The sequence below is a fragment of the Mandrillus leucophaeus genome, unplaced genomic scaffold, assembly GCF_000951045.1.
Source record: "Mandrillus leucophaeus isolate KB7577 unplaced genomic scaffold, Mleu.le_1.0 Scaffold160, whole genome shotgun sequence".
Lineage (NCBI taxonomy): Eukaryota > Metazoa > Chordata > Mammalia > Primates > Cercopithecidae > Mandrillus > Mandrillus leucophaeus.
Window position 1 is genome coordinate 790,180 of NW_012101588.1, and position 24,217 is coordinate 814,396.

General features: G+C 42.0%; 1 protein-coding gene across 1 annotated transcript in view; it reads left to right on the forward strand.

Moving 5' to 3' along the window:
• The window catches only part of SLC22A2 (solute carrier family 22 (organic cation transporter), member 2), a 43,657-nt gene that overhangs the window by 11,602 nt on the left and 7,838 nt on the right, over window positions 1-24,217 (forward strand). Inside the window, exons 5-10 of the mRNA XM_011975915.1 lie at window positions 100-214; window positions 1,870-1,976; window positions 3,645-3,859; window positions 5,027-5,135; window positions 5,852-5,964; window positions 21,573-21,672. Of these exons, the coding sequence (XP_011831305.1) occupies window positions 100-214; window positions 1,870-1,976; window positions 3,645-3,859; window positions 5,027-5,135; window positions 5,852-5,964; window positions 21,573-21,672 (759 nt within the window). The remainder of the gene's footprint in view (window positions 1-99; window positions 215-1,869; window positions 1,977-3,644; window positions 3,860-5,026; window positions 5,136-5,851; window positions 5,965-21,572; window positions 21,673-24,217) is intronic.

The following is a 24,217-nucleotide window of genomic DNA, read 5'->3' on the forward strand; positions in this document are numbered from 1 at the left end:
TCCAACTGTATTAACATCCTCAGAGAAATCTGATTAAAAATGGGGGATGGGGTAAGGAGGATTCAGTAAGATTTGCCTTCTGCTCACCTTGTACCCTAGGTGCATACCTGAGTCTCCCAGGTGGCTGATCTCCCAGAATAAGAATGCTGAAGCCATGAGAATCTTTAAGCACATCGCAAAGAAAAATGGAAAATCTCTACCTGCCTCCCTTCAGGTGAGCCAGGGCCTTAGGTATCAAATCAAGGGACGGAGAAAAGGGAGGCTCTGGTAAGATTCATGCACACCAGTGATCTCAGCGGGGAACCATGGAAGCGCCCACCCCCTTGCATTTTGGCTTACCTGTAGCGGAATGCAACAGAGAATTTTATGTACTAGGATTTGTGGTTCCGTGGGAGAATATTTCAAACAGGTGGAAAACATCAAACTAAAACAGAACCAGAAATCATTTAAAGGTCAGCTGAGGATTTTCTGTCTTGTGCAACTTACACCTTCACCAGTCTCCTCTGCCCAGGTGCCCAGCACCCCCATCATCTGCATATTCACCATCCTCAGGTCAGATTCTTGGATCAGTAAAGCAGTTCTTTAAACACACATGATTTCTTAGAATTTTAAACACTTTGGATAGAAATTGTCCAAAAAGCTTTTTTTTTTTTTTTTTTTTTTTTTTTTTTTTTTTTTTTTTTTTTGTGATAGGGTCTTGCTCTGTCGCCCAGGCTGGAGTGCTGTGGCACAATCTCAGCTCACTGCAACCTCCACTTCCCAGGTTCAAGTGATTCTTCTGCCTTAGCCTCCCTAGTACCCAGAATTACAGAGGAGCGCCACCACGCCAAGCTAATTTTTGTATTTTTGGTAGAGACAGAGTTTCGCCATGCTGGCTAGACTGGTCTCAAACTCCTGACCTCAGGTGATCCACCCACCTCGGCCTCCCAAAATGCTGGGATTACAGGCATGAGCCATCACACCAGGCTCCAAAGCTTTTAAGCAATCCCCTGCCTTCTTAAACAGAATCCAGTTACAGAGGTGTTCGCTACCTGTGTTTATTGTTTGCCTTCAGTAGATCTCACCACATTGACCTCAAACCTTTTCATTCCACAGGGGTAGAAAAGAGAAAATTAAGTTTATTAGAAAATAGGCCAGGTATGATGGCTCACGCCTGTAATGCCATCACTTTGGGAGGTGGAGACAAGTAGATCACCTGAGGTTGGGAGCTCGAGACCAACCTGGCCAACATGGCGAAACCCCATCTCTACTAAACGTACAAAAATTGGTCGGGTGCAGTGGCTCATGCCTGCAATCCCAGCACTTTGAGGGGCCGAGGCGGGCAGATCACTATGTCAGGAGTTCGAGACCAGCCTGGCCAACATGGTGAAACCCTGTCTCTACTAAAAATACAAAAATGAGCTGGGCGTGGTGGCAGGTGCCTATAATCCCAGCTACTCAAGAGGGTGAGGCAGAAGAATTGCTTGAACCCAGGAGGCAGAGGTTGCAGTGAGCCAAGATCACGCCACTGCACTCCAGCCTGGGCAATAGAGCAAGACTCTGTCTCAGGAAAAAAAAAAATAGCTGGGCATTGTGGTGCATTCGTGTAATCCCAGCTACTCGGGAGGCTGAGGGAGAGGATTGCTTGAACCCAGGAGGGGGAGGTTGCAGTGAGCTGAGATTGCGCCACTGCACTCCAGCCCCGGCAAGAGGCTCTGTCTCAAAAAAAAAAAAAAAAGATGAAATGAGACACAGTATGGAGAGTGCTTGTTCTAGTGCTGGGCATGAGATGGGTGCTCAGGATGGGTAAGGAATTACTGTTATTCCCTATGTGACCCAGGGACACTAGCATTAAATATACAAAGCCATCCTTTCTATTCCTTTTCTTAGCGCCTGAGACTTGAAGAGGAAACTGGCAAGAAACTGAACCCTTCATTTCTTGACTTGGTCAGAACTCCTCAGATAAGGAAACATACTTTGATATTGATGTACAACTGGTAAGGAATATTTTTCACTTTGAAATGCCTCCAAATTCTTTTAATCACAATCATTCATATTAAGGAAGGAAAGAAAACATGACTTCATCCCAGTATTAACGCCGACGGTGGGCAGAAATGTGGCTTGTGTCTGGTAGGTTTTCCTGACCGTGTTTTTCTCGGGCAAATATTAAGATCGGCATAGTCCCCAAGCACAGATCAAAGCAATGGCAACCTCGGCTTCACACTGGAATCATCTGGGAGCTTACAAAGTACCAAAGCTAAAACCCCCGGAAATGCCGATTTAATTGTTCTAGGGTAGGGCTTGGGAACCAGTTTTTTAATACTCCAGGTGATTCTAATGCATAGCCCAAATAGAGAACTATTGGTATAACTTAATTGGTGATGAATGTAGATCTCTATTGTAGCACAGAGCTGGCAAAAAAAAAAAAAAAAAAAAAAAAAAGTGTGGGTGGGATTGCCTTTTCTTTCCTTTTTTCTTTTCTACCTGGAGAAAAAATAAATTTCTGAAGAAGAATAATTCCCAAGAGTAATTCCAGTGGCTTCACAGCCCAGTGACTTGATCTTTATTGTGTTTGCTATCTACAGGTTGCTCTCAGAGCTTCGAGCCATGCTTTCTCTAGTGGGGAATGCATCTTTTCAGGGCACATTGGATCTCCCAGGCAAATGGAGATTTACAATCACTGACAAAAGCAAAGCTCATCAGGAATTAATTTAGCAACCTTTACAATAGTGCATAAGAGAGGCAGCTTTGAAATTCGGCCTCATTGTCCTTCTTTCCTCTTCTGAGTAATCGTGACTTTTGTTGATTATCCTCATATTTTCCATTATATATAAAGACCATTTTTAGTTAATAAACTAGAAACATTGTCCAAATGTTGTTCGTATCAGGCCAGTAGAGAAGTCATCAAGAAGGGAAGCTGTACTCACTTGGTCTTCTGGTTTCCTAAAATTTGAATTAAGTAGTCAGTTCTTTTGATCCCAACTGCACTAGAGTACCCCAAAGAGAGAAATAATTCACAACTACTAATAACTTGATATAGTTTTACTAAATAAATCATTCCATTGGCCAGGCACAGTGGCTCACACCTGTAATCCCAGCACTTTGGGAGGCCGAGGCCGGCAGATCACATGAAGCCAGGAGTTCAAGACCAGCCTGGCTAACATGGCGAAACCCCATGTCTGCTAAAAATACAAAAATTAGCAGGTGGTCCACATCTGTAATCCCAACTACTAGAGAGGCTGAGGCAGGAGAATAACTTGAATCTGAAAGGTAGAGTTTTTAGTGAGCTGAGATCTTACCATTGCGTTCCAGCCTGGGCAACAGAGTGACTCTGTCAAAAATAAATAAATAAAATAAAAGATAAAATAAATCATTCCATTAAGACATTCTTCTTGGTTTTCAATTTGTCCAGGAAACATTATTGTGATTTCTAATTATTTCTAACTATTCTAATTTCTTTCCTTCTCTTGGTTCTTGGAAACCACCCAGCCACAGCCAGCCACTGAAGTGGATCAGAGATTATAAAAGCAGTGGGATGGGGGACTAGCAAGGAGATGATCACAGGGAAAGGTGACCTACAATCCACATTATTTTTCCAGAAGCCTCTCTTTCTTAGTGCCCTGTGTTTGGTGCTTGACTTGACCTGAATTCTCCTCTTTGCTCAGGTTCACGAGCTCTGTACTCTACCAGGGCCTCATCATGCACATGGGCCTTGCAGGGGACAATATCTACCTGGAATTCTTCTACTCTGCCCTGGTTGAATTCCCAGCTGCCTTCATGGTCATCCTCACCATCGACCGCATCGGCCGCCGTTACCCTTGGGCTGCATCAAATATAGTTGCAGGGGCAGCCTGTCTGGCCTCAGGTTTTATCCCTGGTGGTAAGTTTCAGACCAAGTTGGAGTATTATCTCCAAGACCCTGGAGAAAGGGAGTGTCACGGCCCACTGATAGGAAAACTATGTAATTTGTCATCCAAATCAATTTGGAAAGACAAATTGGAGGGTAGTATCTGGGACCCTTCCGAGTAAATTCACATGGCCAGCCTCCCTTTAGGAAAAATTGCACCCAATCGTTCCTTGATGTGATATAACAAGAGAGACTCTAGAGCCCCATGCTGCAAGCCACCAAGATGACCTGGAGCAGAGAGCATAGGCCTTGGGAAAGCAGGCCCAGGTCAAGGTCTTACTCCAGCATTTCCTGGGTGTTAATTAGGGGACTCTCTTGACCTCCCTGCATCAACCTGCAGAATAAATGAGAAAAATGTAAGTAAATGCCATCCATAAACAACTATTCAGCTCCTTTTTTTCTTTTTAAAATGCTTTCTCAATGAAGGGGAACAAACACCTATATAAGAGAATCCTTTTAGCAATATGGAGCTTCGTTTGAATCCTTTTGTTATTAGCAGTTGTTTAAATGTGCCCATATTTTGCTCTTTCTTTGACTTCTATAAAGTTGGCCCAGCTTTGGAAACTGGTATAACTCCATTGTCATTAGTAACTGAGGTCTAAAGTTAAGAGAACAGAGGATTTTTAGGGCAGTGAAATTATTCCATATAACACTAAAATAGTGGATATAGGTCATTATGCATTTGTCCAAACCCACAGGAAATGTACCACCAAGAGTGAACCCTAATGCCAACTATGGATTTGGGGTGATTATCACTGCCACTGAAGGTTCATCAAGTAACAAACATACCACTCTGTGGAAAATGTCGATGATGGGCGGTGACGGGGGGAATGCATGTGTGGGGGCAGAGGTTATGTGGGAAATCTCTGTACCTTCCTCTCCCTTTTGCTACGAACCTAAAACTGCTCTAAAAAAAATAATATCCTTTTAAAAAAAGAGAGAATTAGCATTGTGTCTGAGGTTAAGATGGACAAATGTGAGAATCTGCTGACATTAACATGAGCCTATAGAAGAAGTCATTTTTTTTTTTCTTGTCCCATTCTGGGATGGGGAATTTCTCCTCACAGTCCCACTCTGGAACATTGTCTGAAAATGAAGAATCATCTGTATATGGATAAGTACTGTGCTTTTCCCTCTTAGATCTACAATGGCTAAGAATTATTGTCTCATGCTTGGGAAGAATGGGGATCACAATGGCCTATGAGATAGTCTGCCTGGTCAATGCTGAACTGTATCCCACATTCATTAGGTGAGTGCATTTTCCTTAGAATGAAGAGGGTGGGTGGGACATTTGTTCATTGGCTGGAACCACCACAAGTGCAGACAAAGGACATCTTACCTTCAAAACACAGTGTAAGGGAAGGTGAGAACATGTAAAGGTCCAGCCAGGCCCAGCAGTTCACCTCTCACAGTTACAGGCTGGGGTAAAATACAGAGGCCATGATGAGAACAGAAAATTGAATTGCAAGACAGGGATTGCCCAGTGGCTACAGAGGAGATTGATGTGGAACAGCACAAACAGATCCATAGAAACAGCTTAGGGAAGCTAGGTGATGGAAGTAAAAAGAAACAATTGCTCCTCCTACCATTAAAAAAAATCTGAAAGTTTATACAAAACAAGAATGACAGAATATGAATGGAATTATGTGTGTATATATATATACACACACACACACATAATATGCATTGAAAATAACATGAATTTTTTTTAAACTCTTGAAAATTTTATTTTTGTTTTGTTTTTTTATTTCAATAGGTTTTTGGGAAACAGGTGGTATATGGTTATATGAATAAGTTCTTCAGTGGTGATTTCTGAGATTTTGGTGCACACTCGTCACCTGAGCAGTGTACACTATAGCTCTCGAACATTTTAATGATTTGAGGAAGTGTTTACTCAGGGTTGGGTGGGAGATAACTACTGCACTGTGATAAGTTAACAAGTTAAATCAGTTTCCTGCATTCTAGGAATCTTGGCGTCCACGTCTGTTCCTCAATGTGTGACATTGGTGGCATCATCACGCCATTCCTGGTCTACCGGCTCACTAACATCTGGCTTGAGCTCCCACTGATGGTTTTTGGTAAGAAATCTTCATAGATGCCTTTAAATGAAAACTTACTTTTCTAGAGACCTTCACTTCTTATACCTCATTCAAAACAGGTGTCATGCCTATTAGTAACTACTAATTACTACTCATAGTAGTAATGATGTATCTGTGGCTTGCATTCTTCCCAGACATGCCTAGTAATTAGTAATATTATTAATATTAGTAATACTAATCCGTAATACTAGTTCAGTATTTGTAATATTATCAGTCATTACTAATACTCAAGTATGGGACTCCAGCCATAGAGGCAGAACATTGAAGAGATGAATGAGAAGGAAGAAAGTTTCCCAGAAGCAGGCCCCTAACTCTCTCTCTGCTGATTTCCACCCTTCCTGAGGTCTCTGTCAAAGAGTTAATTCCTCCATGCACCAGAGGCGATAAAACACAAAGCCCTTTTACTTCTTACTTCAGATAAAGGGGTTAAAATTTTGCAAAAGGCAATTTCAAAACCCAGAGGAAATAAAGACCCACATTAAGAAAATGCACCAGCATAATGGAGCACGTCTGTCAATGCACCTGGAGTGATTAGATTTCAGGAGTGTCACACAGCACTTCCCTTCTGCTACTGCCAGCAGGAACACACCAGCACTGAGCCTTCTCTGGTTGACTGGAACACCTCAATGCACCCATTTCAGTCTCCTTTGACACCCATTCCGAGCTGCTTTTAATTTGAATATGTGATGCTTTTTCCCATGGGCATATAGCACTCAATTTAGGGGAAGAGAAGAAGAGATTTCACTCTCAGATGCACACGAGGATGTAAAGGGAAAGGAAATTTAAAACTCTCAGGACCCCCAAAATCCTTATGCAAAAGGGAAGACTAAGCCTGGAGGCTGAGTCATTCAACACCCTCTTCCAGATGAATAGCTGCTACAGCATTATACATCATGCCTCAGTTATCTACAAAGGATCACCCCGGCAGATCATTCATAAGTAAATTCTTTGCTGGTTTCCCATAGACAAGAATTTTAGGTCTATAATTTAAGCTTAGCTTCTAAAATTGAAGTCTGCTGATTCCACACTGATAATGTTGATTCCAAGCTTATCTCCCAATGTACAGGATAAAGACAAGATCAGTCATTCCTCCACCTACCCAGAGAGGCCTGCATAATTGATTCTTTTTTTACTCTCATTTTCTCTTCAAACATTCACCTTATCATATGTGAAAGTCAACTTAACTGGGCACTAAAGTCTCACAAGAATGGAACCATTCCTTTATGGCCTACCTGCCCCTCTCCCTACCTGCCTCCCTACTTTAAGGAAATGTATAAATACCAACTTCCTGAAAGCCTCTTTGTAAAAATAGCTACAGATGTGTCTGTGGCTCATGGTTTTCAGGGACATGCCCTAAAGCTGACTTAATAAACCTCGACTGATTGGGACATTTTCCTCAGTCACTCATTTCACTTATCAGGGGAAGCTCCCACCACTTCACTAAGGCTGCACAATGCCCCCACACAGCTACCTTGCTCATTCCTTTTCTTCCCCTTCTTCTCACAGAATTCATGAGGGGGAAATTTTTCCACTGCTCTAGATCTGCCAGCAAAAGTTCCAAACCACTGATAGAACTTACCCGCAAAACAGATCCAATGAATTCCTCCATGATCCAGTTTAACAACAATAAGATGGCCAAAGTTGACAGAGCACAAGCTGTCTATCCTGAGATAACTTGGCCACAGAGTAGCTGGTGCTTCTCCTGAGACTTATGTGACCCCTATTTCTTTCTCCCTCAACACTGGTTAAGGAACCTGTCCTCAGAACCCTCTTGTCATTGTGAGGAGGTGCACATCACACCCTCTGTCCTCCTTCCTGCCATGGAGGAAGTTAGAGACCACTCAATCTTGGCCACTCCCTTAGGTGGACAGTGGGTGACCAATGGGTCAGGAGGACATTTCTGGATAGTAGATGGTTACTTTGTTACCGGAAAGGGGTCCTGACCCAGACCCCAAGAGGGGGTTCTTTGATCTTGCACAAGAAACAATTTGAGGTCAATCCATAGAGTGAAATGAAAGCAAGTTTATTAAGAAAGTAAAGGAATAAAGAATGGCTACTCCGCAGGCAGGGCAGCCCTGAGGGCTACTTGTTGCCCATTTTTATGGTTATTTCTTAATTATATGCTAAACAAAGGGTAGATTATTCATGAGTTTCCCCTGTTTAGATCATGTAGGGTAACTTCCTGATGTTGCCATGGCATTTGTAAACTGTCATGGCTCTGGTGGGAGTGTAGCAGTGAGGACAACCAGAGGTTGCTTACATTGCCATCTTGGTTTTGGTGGATTGTAGCCAGCTTTTTTATTGCAGCCTGTTTGATCAGCAAGGTCTCTATGACCTGTATCTTGTGCCAACTTCCTATCTCATTGTGTGACTTAGAATGCCTAACTGTCTGGGAATGCAGCCCTGTAAGTCTCAGCCTTATTTTACCCAGTCCCTCCTCAAGATAAAGTTGCTCTGGTTCAAACACCTCTGAGATTCGCCCCCTCCTTTTTGTAAGAGAACTCTTAATCTTAATGGTTGCAGAGAGATGAAGATCCATCTTCTGTAACTTTTTCATGCTGATTAAGGGTGATGATATTTCTGATTAACTATTAGGGTCTCTTGTATTCAGGGTAGAGAGGAGTTCAGTCAGAAAGCATCAGTATGGTGAGAGCCATTCATGACTTTGAGTTGTGACAAAAAGTGATATCTGAAAGATTCATAAGAGTTTAATTTAAGAAAATATTTGGTAAGCTTATCCTGCACAATCCTTTGTATATTCCTACACAAAGAGTACGATGGCAATATATTCCACAACAGTAAAGAAAAATAAGCAAAATTATCCCAAGCACACTAAACTAGAAGGCTTTCCATGAACCTGGCAATTGTTGAAACCATGCTGATATGGGGTCAGTACCTGATTCCAATGTGCCCAGAATTAGAACACTGATCCAGATTTTTATATTAGCCAGCCGTCTTGTTTCTTCTGAGCTGCAGGAATCATTGGTTGGAATGAGTAGGGTCAGTCTAACCAGCAGGAATAAAAAGCTTAAAACAGCTTATGAGACTAGAATATAAGAACAGGTATACCATTGTTCTTGAAACATAATATTTCTCTCTCCAGTTTCCCATTTTTACTACAGACAAATCATGGTAAGACTGATTTGCTTTATTGTACTTGGCCTGATTATTTGTATAAAATGTAACAAAAAAATTATTTTTCACATGGGGTTTTAAAATTGGCTTTGAGAAAACTTTGTTCTGTAAAAGGAATCACAGATAAGACTTTTTTTCAAAGCCAAACCCAGCCATGGGTTTGTACCCTCTAATACCAATAAGTTGAGTAAATTTCTCTCCTCTTGAAGTCCTCAGATAACTCGGGCTCCCGGGTCTGTCAGAAAGTGACATTTTTTACTTACCGTGGGTCGGGAACCCTGTACAGGGACTATGTAGACAAGGTATGGTGTCAGTTTTCCCAAGGAGCTTTTATTGGCTCTACAAGTTGAGTTTGATTTCTTAAAAGAAAGCACAACATTCCAGTCAAAGCCTTGGTAAAAATAACCACTTTCTCCAACTGTGTCCTGTTGCAAAAGAAAACAGATTCTTATTGCACTTATGCAAATAACTATATTGCCATAAGTTAAGAGTACACACAAATAATTTTCAAATTCTGGAGAAATCAGGTAGAGAGAAACAAATGTGCTCCAAAGTTTTTCACAGGAATATACTTGACTTAAATGTTACAAGCTGTAAATATTAATAGCTCAAAAGAAAAGTTTCCTTGACTCTGAAACACAAAACAAAGGATCAGCAACGTTTTAAGCAAAAAGTTAGAAAAGATTACTTGAGTCTTCCATTAGTTCAGTCCATACAGTTAACTCCTGGTTCGTTTGATATACATTAACATTTCACCTCTCTGTGAGAGTCCTGAAAGTATTTTCTTCTGTTCTAATGTCACAGTCTCCAAAGTTATCAGAAACCTGCATTCAAGAATACATGTTAAAGCCCTATAGTTGATTATAAAACCACCTTTTGAAGAGGATCACAAGGTGGCAAAGTCTTAGGGCAGCCACAGTCAAAAACACAATTGACAAAGAAATATGTTACTTCTGTGGCACACATTAATTTAACATAGCAATTACAATTATTGCTGATAATGTACACTAAGTCCTATCAGAATTATAGGAGTTTCACATAATTTTGGAACACATACCATTAATATATTTATACAAATAGAACCCAAAGATAGCCAAACACCATTTTATATTTGACAATGCTTCCTGTATGACTTTTATACTACATAAGTCAAATTTCACTTTCACATTAGTGTACTATTAATGTTAAACCTTAGTAGACATATCTACCCAATTTTAATGTTAGACCATAAGGTAGGTTCCTCATAAACCTTTTATAACTCTTTGTAAATTTTTTATTAAAGAGCAGATCTGTGCTCTAAGAAAAACCTACTGTGCTTTTATTCTAATATTCAATTTATGGAAAAATTGAATGATACCCCTTTAACTTTAGCCAATATATTCACACACAGAATTTCTTTTACATGACTAATTTTTCACAAATCTTCCACTACTTGTTCAAACCTTCAGCTTTATCTTATTTAACTTTAAACAATCCTTTAACACTTTAATCTAGGCAGAAAAAGCCATATTTCCATGACTTCTTATAATCCTTTACCAAAAATACGTTTCACTTTTTTTACACCCCTAGCATGTGCAACTGTTTTTGTTTTCCAAAGATTACTTGTCACATGAACTAAAAAGCATTATACTTTTTACTTTTCTGCCAAAAATATTTGACTTAAGCTCTTATTATTTTTAAACCTATTAATCAAAGCTCTTTCCTATCATACACACAACATATATAAATTCACAGACAGAAGAAGAGTCAGTACTTGTAAGATTTTTCATTTGCTACTCTAAGTTTCTCTTCAAAGTGTGCAGCTTCAGGGCCTATTAAGCAGCCACAGCTGAAACAGGTTTCCCAAAATTAACGGTCTCATTTTTATACCATATCCTGTATCCCAAAAAGAGGAAATCTGCCCATTTGTCATGGGAATCTTATCTCTCAGTGAGGAATGGGGGCATTTTCATAACTTCTAGGTGGCCAAGAGCATGCTTTTCTGATCTAAACTTGCAAAGAGCTGAAGATCTCCCCATAACTGCCATTAGCTATCCCCAAAACTATATTTCCTACCTAGTCACACATCAAAGCTCTCTCATAATGTGTAGTAATTTCTGATACCCTCCAAGTCAAAAACATCAGATAATGCAATGAAAAACAGAACAGAGCCTTAGATTTTGAGAGGGGTCTATCCACTTTAATTCCTGGGGTTTTATGAGGAAAATAAAGGTTTTTTCAAAAGGGGGTCTATGACGTCTCCTCTGTTTTTCCCAAGGAGTTCCAGGCTATTAGCCCTTGAATAAACTGACTTTTAACCATAGCACTCAAATCCTTTTAAACCTCTTATTACTCGACTTTAGCCATGCCAAACAGCCAATATTTTTGTGCTCAGAGAAAGGAAATTTCAAGATGGTTTGTGGAGAGGAAGAGAATTAACCAGTGGTAAAGGGTATACAGATTTTAAACCAGAAAGGATTCATTCCCTAAGTCAGGATTGAACCCCGGGCCACCATTGTAAAATGGTGAAGCCTTAGGTATTGAGCTACAGCATTGGTTGGTTTCCATTGTTCTTCCCAGAAGGATTTTAGAGCAGCCAATTCTGAGCTTGCAAAGGCTTTTAACTGCACAAGATAATTTTTAGGGATTAGTATGACATGGATCCCCAAATTCCTGTCTGTTGGATGGTGGAAACCAAGAGAATGAACTGCCTTGTGACTACAAGTTCAAGCTCCCAAGGACATTTTTCAACATGTGGTCTCTGGGCAAGATGAAAGAGCAGACAGTTGCCCTGAGTAACAGAAAAAATAGAAGAGAAAGGAGAGAAAGGGAAGCATTGCCTGGTGGGGTGGCAGGGGCAGCTCCTCCCACGGCAGGGTGAGGAAGGAGAGGTGCTCAGGGAGGCCAGAGAAAGACCCACCCTGTAGGTCAACACTGTTCAGGTGACCACTTGTCAGTAGCTAAGAGATCTTTTCCAGCAGTCCTATCAGCTCTCAAGTGTCCCTCTTAGGAAGAAACAACTCGCATCTGTGTGAAGAAACCACCAAACAGGCTTTGTCAGAGCAACAAGGCTGTTTATTTCACCTGGGTGCAGGCGGGCTGAGTCCGAAAAGAGAGTCAGTGAAGGGAGATAGGGGTGGGGCCATTTTATAGGATTTGGGTAGGTAAAGGAAAGTTACATTCAAAGGGGATTGTTCTCTGGCAGGCAAGGGCAAGGGTCACACGGTGCTCAGTGGGGGAGCTTTTGAGCCAGGATGAGCCAGGAGAAGGAATTTCACAAGGTAATGTCATCAGTTAAGGCAGGAACAGGTTATTTTCACTTCTTTTGTGATTCTTCAGTTACTTCAGGCCATCTGGATGTACATGTGCAGGTCACAGGGGATATGATGGCTTAGCTTGGGCTCAGAAGCCTGATATTCCTGTCTTCTTATATTAAGAAAAATAACAAAAAAATGAAATAGTGGAAAATTTTGGGGGGTGGCATGGAGAGATAATGAGCAATGTTTCTCGGGGCTGCTTTGAGCAGGATTAGGGGCGGCGTGGGAACCTAGAGTAGGAGAGATTTAGCTGAAGGAAGATTTTGTGGTAAGGTTGTTAGAAGGAGCATTTGTCATATAGAATGATTGGTGATGGCCTGGATGTGGTTTTGTATGAATTGAGAAACTAAACGGAAGACACAAGGTCTGAATAAAAGAAGGAAAAAAATAGGTATTAAAGGACTAAGAACTGGGAGGACCCAGGACCTCCAATTAGAGAGTGTCCAAGGGGGTTCTGTGTAATTACTTGTTTGGTTGGTGAGTTTTTGGGCTCTATTCTTGACAGAGTCCTTTTATTAAGTTGGAGGCTGAGCTTGGTGAGGTGTGTTTTTAAAAGACCATTAGCCAGTTCTACCTTTCCTGAAGACTGAGGACAGTGAGGGGTATGAAGGTTCCACTGAATACCAAGAGCCTGAGAAACTGCTTGGGTGATTTGACTAATAAAGGCCGGTCTGTTATCGGACTGTATAGAGGTGGGGTGGCCAAACCGAGGAATTATGTCTGACAGAAGGGAAGAAATGACCACGGTGGCCTTCTCAGATCCTGTGGGAAAGGCCTCTACCCATCCAGTGAAAGTGTCTACCCAGGCCAAGAGGTATTTTAGTTTCCTGACTAAGGGCATGTGAGTAAAGTTAATTTGCCAGTCCTGGACAGGGGCAAATCCCCGAGCTTGATGTGTAGGGAAGGGAGAGGGCCTGGGAAATTCCTGAGGAGTAGTAGAATAGCAGATGGAACACTGAGAAGTGATTTCTTTGAGGATAGATTTCCATGATAGAAAGGAAATGAGAGGTTCTAAGAGATGGGCTAGCGGTTTGTAACCTACATGGAAGAGGCTATGAAATGATGACAGAATAGAACGGGCCTGTGAGGCTGGAAGGAGATCCTTGATCCAAGAACCATTTGCCTAGTGTGGGAAGAGATTGATAGGTGGAAGTTTCAGTGGGGGAGTAGGTGGGAGTGGCCAGATAAGAAGGAGAAAAACTGCTGTAAGGGATAGAAGTTGGAACGCTAGCTGCTTTTTTAAGCTACCTTATCAGCATAAGCATTGTCCTGAGCAATGGGATCTGATACCTTTTGATGGCCTTTGCAATGAATGACTCCAGCTTCCTTTGGAAGTAAAGCGGCTTTGAGAAGCATTTTTTTAAAAGAGGCTTAATGATGGAGGACCCTTGCATAGTGAGGAAACTTCTTTCTGCCCATATAACAGCATGCTGGTGCAGCATATAGAAGGCATATTTAGAGTCAGCATAAATATTGATGTATAGTCCCTTTGCAAGAATGAGGGCCTGAGTTACGGCAATGAGTTCAGCTTGTTGAGAGGTAGTGGAGTGGGGCAGAGTGGTAGCCTCAATGATAGATGTAGAAGATACTATAGCATAGCCTGCCTTTGCTGGTGAGTGGTGATTAGGCCTGGTGGAACTGCCATCAGTAAACCAAATGTGATCAGGGTGAGGAACATGAAAGAAGGACATATGGGGACATGGGGTGAATGTCAGGTGGATTAGAGAGATACAGTCATGGAGGTCAGGTGTGGTATCTGAAATAATGTGGGAGGTCAGATTGAAGTCTGGGCCAGGAACAATGGTAATTGTGGGAGACTCAACTAAGAGTGAGTATAGCTGGAGGAGGCAGGTGGAAGGAAGAAAATAGATTTTGGAAGTTATGAGAACTGTAGAGAGTTGAGCATAGTTTGTGATTTTGAGGTCCTCTAAAAGTATTAACGCGGTGGCAGCCACTGCACGCAGAAATGAGGGCTAGGCTAAAACAGTAAGGTCAAGTTGTTTGGATAAAAAGGCTACAGGGCATGGTCCCGGTCCTTGTGTAAGAATTCTGACTGCACAGCCCTGCACTTCAGCTGTATGTACTGAGAAGGGAGTGATGAGTTAGTGAGAGCCACCATGGGAGCAGCTTTTAGGGCTATTTTTTTAAGGAATTAAAAGGAGAGTGGGGAAAGGATTTAGGATTTATAGGGTCAGCTAGGTTTATCTAGAATAGAATAATGAGTTGTGGAGGGAAGTATTGAGGATAGGAGAGGATATGGGTTTGGCACCACGGGATGGATAGACAAAACAATTTGGTTGATAAGGCGCAGATCCTGAACTAACCTGTAAGAGTTGTCCAGTTTTAGAACAGGTAAAACGGGGGAATTTTAAACAGAGTTTATAGGTTTTAGAAGCCCATGCTGTAGCAGGTGAGTGATAACAGCCTTTAATCCTTTTAAAGTGTGCTGTGGGATGAGATACTGGCATTGGGAGGGGTAAGGGTGATTAGGTTTTAATAGGATGGTAATGGGCATGTGATTGGTTGCCAGGGAGGGAGTAGAGATGTCCCATATTTGTGGGTTAAGGTGGGGGGATACGAGAGGAAGACACAAAGGAGGCTTTGGGTTGGGAAGAAGGGTGGCAATGAGATGTGGCTGTAGTCCAGGAATAGTCAGGAAAGCAGATAATTTGGTTAAAATGTCTTTGCCTAATAAGGGAACTGGGCAGGTGGGGATAACTATAAAACAGTGCTTAAAAGAATGTTGTCCAAGTTGGCACCGAGTGGGAGAGTTTTAAGGGGTTTTGAAGCTTGGCTATCAATACCCACAACAGTTATGGAGGCAAGGGAAACAGGCCCTTGAAAAGAAGGTAACGTGGAGTGGGTAGCCTCTATATTGATTAAGAAGGGGACAGACTTACCCTCCACTGTAAGAATTACCCAAAGCTCAGCGTCCATGATGGTCCAGGGGGCTTCCAAGGTGACCGGGCAGCGTCAGTCTTCAGCCGCTAAGCCAAGCAGATCTGGGAAGGAGTCAGTAAGAGAGCCTTGGGCTAGAGCTTTAGGGGCTCTAGGAGTGGCTGCCGGCGAGTTGGACAGTCCAATTTCCAGTGGGGTCCTGCACAGATGGGACATGGCTTAGGAGAAATCCCTGGCTGCGGGCATTCCTTGGCCCAGTGGCCAGATTTCCAGCACTTGTAGCAAGCTCCTGGGGGAGGAGGTTCTCGAGGAACCCCTGGCAGTTCAGGTGTTTGGAGTTCTTGTGTGCTGCAGATGTGGCTGGAGTTTGTCTCATAGTGGAGGCAAGGAATTGCAACTTAGAAATACATTGCTACTTGGTTGCCTCTACTCTACTATTGTACACCTTGAAGGTGAGGTTAATTAAGTCCTCTTGTGGGGTTTGAGGGCTGGGATTTAATTTTTGGAGCTTTATTCTAATGTCAGGAGCTGACTGGGTGATAAAATGCATATTTAGAATAAGACAGCCTTCTGACCCTTCAGGATCTAGGGCTGTAAAGAGTCTAAGGGTTGCTGCCAAATGAGACACGGACTAGGCTGGGTTTTTATATTTGATGAAAAAGAGCCTAAATGCTAACTGATTTGGGAGAGGTTGGACAAAGAAAAAGGAGCGTTAACCTTGATTATGCCTGTAGCTCCAGCCACCTTTTTAAGGGAAATTGCTGGGCAGGTGGGGGAGGGCCAGTCGCGGAATGAAACTGTAAGCTGGACCTGGTGTAAGGAGGGGAGGTGATAAAAGGATTATACGGTTGGGGAGCGGAGGCTGAGGAAGAATTGGGACCTAGCTCGGCCTGGTGAGGAGCAGCCTGGGGAGGAGGGGAGAGGTCAGATGGGTCTGTAGAAAAGGAAGATTGGAAAGACTCAGCAACGCTTGGGGTTGGGACTGAGGGGACAGGCGGGAGGGAAAGAAGCAAGATTTGGGACGAGTTGCATTGGGAACAGAGACTAGGGAGAGACCGATTTGTAAAAGAATGCCTGGACGTCAGGCACCTCAGACCGTTTGCCCATTTTATGACAAGAATTATCTAGATGTTGTAGGATGGAAAAATCGAAAGTGCCGTTTTCTGGCTATTTGGAACCACTATCAAGTTTGTATTGGGGTCAAGCGGTGTTGCAGAAGAAAACAAAATGCTTAGCTTTTAGATCAGGTGAGAGTTGAAGAGGTTTTAAATTTTTGAGAACGCAGGCTAAGGGAGAAGAGGGAGGAATGGAGGGTGGAAGGTTGCCCATAGTGAAGGAGGCAAGCCCAGAGAAAAGAGAGAGTAGAGACACAGAGAGAAAGGGTGGGGGGTGCTTGCCCCCCAGGAAAGTGGAAAAGGGGTAGAGACATGGAGAGAAGGGATGGGAGGTGCTCGCCCCCCAGGAAAGTGAAGAAGAGGTGGGGACACGGAGAGAAGGGGTTGGGTGAGCAGCCCTGGCCTGCAATGTGGGTGAGCAGCCAAAGCAAGCATCCCTGCAACTGACTTGCCACCAAGGGAATGTGGGTGAATGACCAAGGCAGGTGTCCCTGCGGTGATCAGACACCAATGAAATGTGGGTGAATAATCAGGCAGGTGTCCCCACATGATTAAACACCAAGGGAAGACTGTCTTCCCAAGTCCATGACCGGTGCCAGAGTTTTGGGTCCACGGATAAAACGCGTCTCCTTTGTCTCTACCAGAAAAGGGAAAGGAACTGAAATTAAGAGAAGGGAGAGATTGAAAGATGGCACCAAGATTGAAAGGAGAAAGATGTTGAGGAATAGTGAGAGAGGTCAGAGAAGAGAGTAAAAAGAGGCCACTTACCGGATTTAAAATTGGTGAGATGTTCCTTGGGCTGGTTAGTCTGAGGGCCAGAGGTCATAGGTGAATCTTTCTCATGGAGCAAAGAGCAGGAAGACAGGGGATTGATCTCCCAAGGGAGGTCCCCCGATCTGAGTCACGGCACCAAATTTCACTCGCGTCCATGTGAAGAGACCACCAAACAGGCTTTATGTGAGCAACAAGGCTGTTTATTTCACCTGGGTGCAGGTGGGCTGAGTATGAAAAGAGTCAGTGAAGGGAGATAGGGGTGGGGCCATTTTATAGGATTTGGGTAGGTAAAGGAAAATTACAGTCAAAGGGGGTTGTTCTCTGGCGGGCAGGGGCGGGGGACACAAGGTGCTCAGTGGGGGAGGTTGTGAGCCAGGATGAGCCAGGAGAAGGAATTTCACAAGGTAATGTCATCAGTTAAGGCAGGGACAGGCCATTTTCACTTCTTTTGTGATTCTTCAGTTGCTTTAGGCCCTCTGGATGTATATGTGCAGGTCACAGGGGATATGATGGCTTAGTTTGGGCTCAGAGGCCTGACAATAGCTATCCATGTTCCAAGATGCTTTATATGCCTAATCCTGTCACCCACAGACATCAGCAGAGTGCAAGGGAAATTAATTCAAAGAAAATAGCAGTTAACATTCCATAGTGCCAAACTCATTCTTAGCTGAGAGGGACTTTACTGAGAGGGACTTCTACCCCCCTCAATCTTAGGAGGGACTCTAACCTTCCTAAGCTAGGCCTCAAACCCAAGTTCAGTCAAGTGTCTTTGCCTTTTATTAAGAGGGACTTTTAACCCTCTCTGTCTTAGAAGAGACTCTAATTCCCCTAAATTGGGCCTCTAATTCAATCACGTCCTTTACCCAGGTATGCCAGCACTTACCCAAAGTTGATTAATCAGTGCTGCAATCTGTTTCCTTCGGGCTGGTGGGGGGAGGGCTCCTCAGTATCCCCCCTTCAGGGTTCACCAGAACGATGTTATTGGAAAGGGGTCCTGATCCAGACCCCAAGAGAAGGTTCTTGGATCTCACACAGGAAAGAATTCAGGGCAAGTTCATAGAGTAATGTGAAAGCAACTTTATTAAGGAAGTTAAGGAATAAAGAATGGCTACTCCACAGGCAGAGCAGCCCTGAGGGCTCCTAGTTGCCCATTTTTATGGTTATTTCTTGATTGTATGCTAAACAAAAGGTGGGTTATTAATGAGTTTCCCCTTTTTTGACCATATTGGGTAACTTCCTGATGTTGCCATGGCATTTGTAAACTGTCATGGCACTGGTGGGAGTGTAGCAGTGAAGACGACCAGAGGTCACTCCCATTGCCATCTTGGTTTTGGTGGGTTGTAGACGGCTTTACTGCAGCCTGTTTGATCAGCAAGGTCTTTGTGAGCTGTATCTTGTGCCGATCTCCTAACTCATCCTGTAACTTAGAATGCCTGTCTGGGAATGCAGCCCTGTAAGTCTCAGCCTTATTTTACCCAGTCCCTATTCAAGATAAAGTTGTTGTGTTTCAAATGCCTCTGACATGTCGAGGAAAAAGGCTAAATTCTGTAAAATATTTAAAGAGTTTATTCTGAGCCAAATATGAGTGACCATATTCTGACCAAATTTGAGTGACTTGCCTGAGGCACAGTCTCAAGAGGTCCTGGGAACATGTGTCCAAGGTAGTTAGATTACAGCTTGGTTTTATACGTATTAAGCAGACAAAAGACATCCATCAATACATGTGAGGTATCCATTGATTTGGTCCGGAAAAGCAAGACAACTCAAAGCAGGGACTTCCAGGTCATAGGTGGATTCAAAGATTTTCTGATTGGCAATTGCTTGAAAGAGTTAAATTATTATCTAAAGATCCAGAATCCATAGAAAAGAGTGCCTGAGTTAAGATAAGTGGTTATGGAAACCAAGGCTCTTATTATGTAGATGAAGTCTCATAGGTGCTGCCTTTAGAGACAATCAATGGCAAGTGTTTCCTATTCAGACCTTTAAAAGGTGCTAGTCTCTTAGTTAATCTCTTCAGGATTGGGAGGGTCTGGAAAGGGAAAGATCTAGTTATGTTAATAGAGATTCTTTACAGATGCGAATTCTCTCCACAAAAGATGGTTTTGCCAGGCCATTTCAAACTAGGTCAAAGAAATATATTTTGGGGTAAAATATTTTAATTTTTTTTTTTTTGTCTGTCATGTGATATTATTCTGTGGTCAGGTTGGAATTTGCTATCTTATTGCTACAAAGAGTCTGTTATGTCAGTCTTAAGATGTGTTTTAATGTTAACACTGGTGACTTGTGCTTGAACTCCAAAAGGGAGAGGGTATAATGAGACATGTCTGACCCCCACCCCTTTCCATCAGGGCTTGAATGGGAAGGGGTGGGAGTGAAAAATCTTGAAGTTTTTCAGTTCATTTCAATCAGTTGGGGATCTTCGAATTTTGTTTTTGGTTTACATTTGTGAGGTGATATTGTTAAAGAAAAACTTCTGCTGAATTAAATTTATAAGAGTTTAATTAAGCAAAGAATGATGCGTGAATCAGGCAGCCTCCCGAGCCAGAGTAGGCTCAGAGATTTATAGACAGAAGATTTATAGACAGAAAAAGGAAAGCCACGTACAGAAATCGGAAGTGAGGTACAGAAATAACTGGATTGGTTACAGCTTGGTGTTTGCCTTATTCAAACGTGGTTTGAACAGTTGGCCACATTTGACTGGCTAAAACTTGGTGATTTTGTAACCGCCCAAGGGGTTCACCTTGCCTGGTGCCTAGACAGAGCCAATTTCTCAAGAGAGGGGAATTGCAATAGAGAATGAGTAATTCACACAACGCTGGCTGTGTGGGAGACTGGAGTTTCATTATTACTCAAATCAGTCTCCTGAGCATTCAGGGATCTAAGTTTTTAAGGATAACTTGGTGGGTGGGGGAATCTAGTGAGGCGGGGGTACTGATTGGTGGGGGATGAAATCACGGGGAGTCAAAGCTGTCTTCTTGCACTGAGTCAGTTCTTGGTGGGGGCCACAAGAACAGATAAGCCAGTTTATCAGTTTGGGTGGTGCCAGCTGATCCATCAAGTGCAGGGTCTGCCAAATACCTCAAGCACTGATTTTAGCAGCAGTTTAGAAAGGGTCAGAATCTTGTAGGCTCCAGCTGCATGACTCCTAAACCATAATTTCTTATCTTGTGGCTAATGTTAGTCCTACAAAGGCAACCTAGTTCCTAGGCAACAAAGAGTTCTGCTTTGGCTGTTGTCATCTTTGTTTTAATCTATGAACTAAGTTTCTCCCAAAGTTAGGTCAGCCTATACCCAAGAATGACAAGGACAGCTTGGAGGGTAGAAGCAAGAGGAAGTCGATTAAGTTAGATCTCTTTCACTGTCTCAGTCATAATTTTGCAAAGGTGGTTTTAACTGGCACAAGAGTAGACTACAGTGTGCTTGCCATTCCATCTAGGTTATAGTTCACAATGTACAGATAAACCTTCAGGCCAAACTTAAAACATGTAAGGAGGCAGCTATAGGCTAAACTCGATTTGACAGTATGTTATCCCAATTTATATAGGAATGTCTGGAGCACCAGGAAGATTACAGAACTTCCCAAGGCCTTGAGACCAGTATGCGAGGGGCCAGAGCTGGAGCCCAGGCCCTCAGAGCTTGGGTTCTGTGCCCTGCAGCTTCTATTTCAGCCATTTTCTGAGGGTGTAAAAATGGAGACTGGCATGCAGTGTTCTGAGACCTCAAAACTAGTAAAGAATCCACATCTTATTTTCTGTATTCTATTATTGTGAAACACACAGAAATACAACTTTAAAAGATCAAAACTTTTATCGGAATCTAAAGAAACAAAAACATGTAAGGTTTATTATTAAAGATTATAGCTAGAGACAAAAAAAGGAATAATGAGAATTTAATGAACACCTGAATTTAAACTAAAATCCTGGCTATACTTTTTAGTGCTCTTACATCGTAATAAATACTAATTCATTACTTTTATTTGCTAGAAATGACCCAAGTTTCTGACTTATTTTCCTTACTAAGTGATTTGTACTGGCAGCATTATGGTCCTCCTTTTCAAATAGTTCATTTTTTGCAGGGTTATTTTCTAACTCCAGAGTGTCTTAATATGGTGGCAATGTCCTCTACCCTAGAATAACCTTGACTCAAAATGTTAAGTATTTCATTTCCCTATTAGGAATAGTAATTCAATGGAGTTTGGAACTGGTATAATATTTATAATGGAAAATACAGCAGTCAGAGATGGCAAAGGAATCTGTAAATAAGTATAGAAAAACACCAAAAAAAGTTTTAAACAAAAATAAGGGAAAAGCTAATTATAGACCTTGAGTTTTTCAGTTCTTAATGTGATTTTCATCTGTTTGGCTTTCAGCTGTGGTTGGCTTGGTTGCTGGAGGTCTGGTGCTGTTGCTACCAGAAACTAAAGGGAAGGCTTTGCCTGAGACCATCGAGGAAGCCGAAAATATGCAGAGGTAGGCAGTTGAAAGTTCAAAATGAATAGTTCTGTGAAGGTTTTAGGACAACCCTGTAGCTGTTTGGAAAGAATTAGATTGACTTCATACTTCACACCATACACTGAGATAAATTCAAACTAAATCAAAGACTTGCAAGCATTTAAAAAATCAGTAAAATTACAAAGACACTATACGACAATTTCTTTAAACTTTCATGTGGAGAAAGTCTTTCTAAATATGACCCAAAAAATTCAGAATCCATAGAAGGAAGGTCAATATGTTTGCTTTCATTAAAATAAAAGATTCTGCATTAAACAGCTACCATAGGCTAAAAATAAAATTATAAACTTGAAGAAAATATTTACTACTCTACACTGGGCTAATTTTCCCAACAAATCTGTAAGAGCAACCACCCAATAGAAAAAAAAAATAGGCAACATATGTGAGCAAATAATTCAATGAAAAGGAAATAAAAACAGCTCTTAAATATGTGAAAATATGCTCAACCTCCTTCATAGTAAGAAAAGTTCAAATTAACACTGCACTAATAACTACTTGGATTGTCAAAAATAAAATTACTTGGTAACACACTATGTTGGGGAAGAATGGGGAGAAACACAGTCTCCCGTGTTGCTGGTAGGAGTTAGATACCTCTATAATGGACAGTGTAATAGTAGGATAAAAATTATAAACATGGGCCAGGCACGGTGGCCCACACCTCTAATCTCAGCACTTTGGGAGGCCGAGGTGGCCGATCACAAGGTCAGGAGATTGAGATCATCCTGGCTAACACAGTGAAACTCCATCTCTACTAAAAAAATACAAAAAATTTAGCTGCGTGTGGTGGTACACACCTGTAATCCCAGCCACTGGGGAGGCTGAGGCAGGAGAATCACTTGAACCCGGGAGGCAGAAGTTGTAGTGAGCTGAGATAGCGCCACTGCACTCCAGCCTGGATGACAAAGCAGAACTCCGTCTAAAAAAAAAAAATTAATTAAATTAAAATTACAAACATGTATATCCCTTAAGCTAGTAACTCTACACTGCTAGAAGTTTACATGTACAAAGTGACATGTGTACAGGACTAGTCATTAAGGCATTTTTTTATAACAAGAGTTTGGAAACAACCTAAATGATCATGAATTAGAACACCAGTTAAATAAATGATATGCCATTCTGTAAAATTATTCAGTCATTAAAAAGAAGGAGGCCACTTCACGTACACTGACAAGGAAAGTTCTCCAAGACATATTGCTAATGGGGGAAAAAGCAAAACATAGAAAAGTAGATAGCCTATCATTTGTGTAAAAATAGGGAAAGACATATATATAAATACTTGTGTCTCAAAAATGTACAAGAACCATAACATTGGTTGTCTATGGAATTGAGTGGCTGTGGGATACAGGTAGAAGGGAGACTGCAATGCTTACGTTTTTGTAATTTTGAATTTTGGACCATATGAACCCATTCAAACAGTACATTAAAAAAATGAAAGACAAACCTGTCTGACACTCTCCCCACTAATTTGTTTATACAGTATGTTTAGATATTTTTATTTATTTTCTTCTGACCCCATTTTTGGCCTGCTGACACCATGAACGACTGATTTTTATTCATTTTACCAAACCTTCCTGTTTAACATTTTCAGTACTTGGACAAAATGCTGGTAAATCACAGTGGTCTGAGGCTTTTCCTAGAACTTGAGTCTTAGAGTTGGAAAAGGCTTTTGAATCTGGACAGAGGTCACATACTCACAGCCTGCAGGCCACCAAGTTCTCCAGTGCTTTCTTTGGCCTACACAGTATTTTTTTTTAAAGTGGGAAATTCCACATAAACTGGATTTCCAGAATCTGTTTTAAAAAAGCAGAAGATTTGGTAACACTGAGAAGATATTTCCTCTTGTTGTCAATGTGTAGGAGCTGAATGATGGCTTGGCTTTCTGAAGGGTTTGCCCTGTGCAGGAGGCCACAGTCCCCACTGTTTCCTATTGTCTTTGGTACATTGTATGATCTGCCTGGTGCATGCAGACATTTGAGTTGGAGACCTTTCATCTAAACCAACTGTCTCCAACCCCATACCCCTCTCCCTATGCAGCTTCCCACACACATGGGCACCTCCCGTCAAAGACGGTCTAAATCCTGTTTCCTGTGGTATTGCTGGAACCCAGCACGGTGGCTGGCATATACAGAGCAGGAGCTTACCAATTATTTGTGGAATAAATGCTGAAGTTCTTTCTACAGCATCCCTAATTGAAGTTTCTTTCTCTAGCTGGCGCCAGTGCCAGGCAGGCAGTAATATGTGTAGTGAAGAGCACGACCTGTGGAACCTGAAGCCCTGCCATCACATTTCCCATGTGTGTGGCTTTATTGCCTGAATGCCTCAAAGCCTCAGTTTCCTCATCTGTAAATGGGGACAACAGTACCTACTCACTGGATTAAAGAAGAAAATATGTGTAAAGTGCCTGACACTAATTAAGTGTCACCTGGTTCCTAATTAAGTTGTTATGGTTCCTAACGGCACTAAACTTGTCCTAGTTACAAATATAACCTGGGGACTTATACCC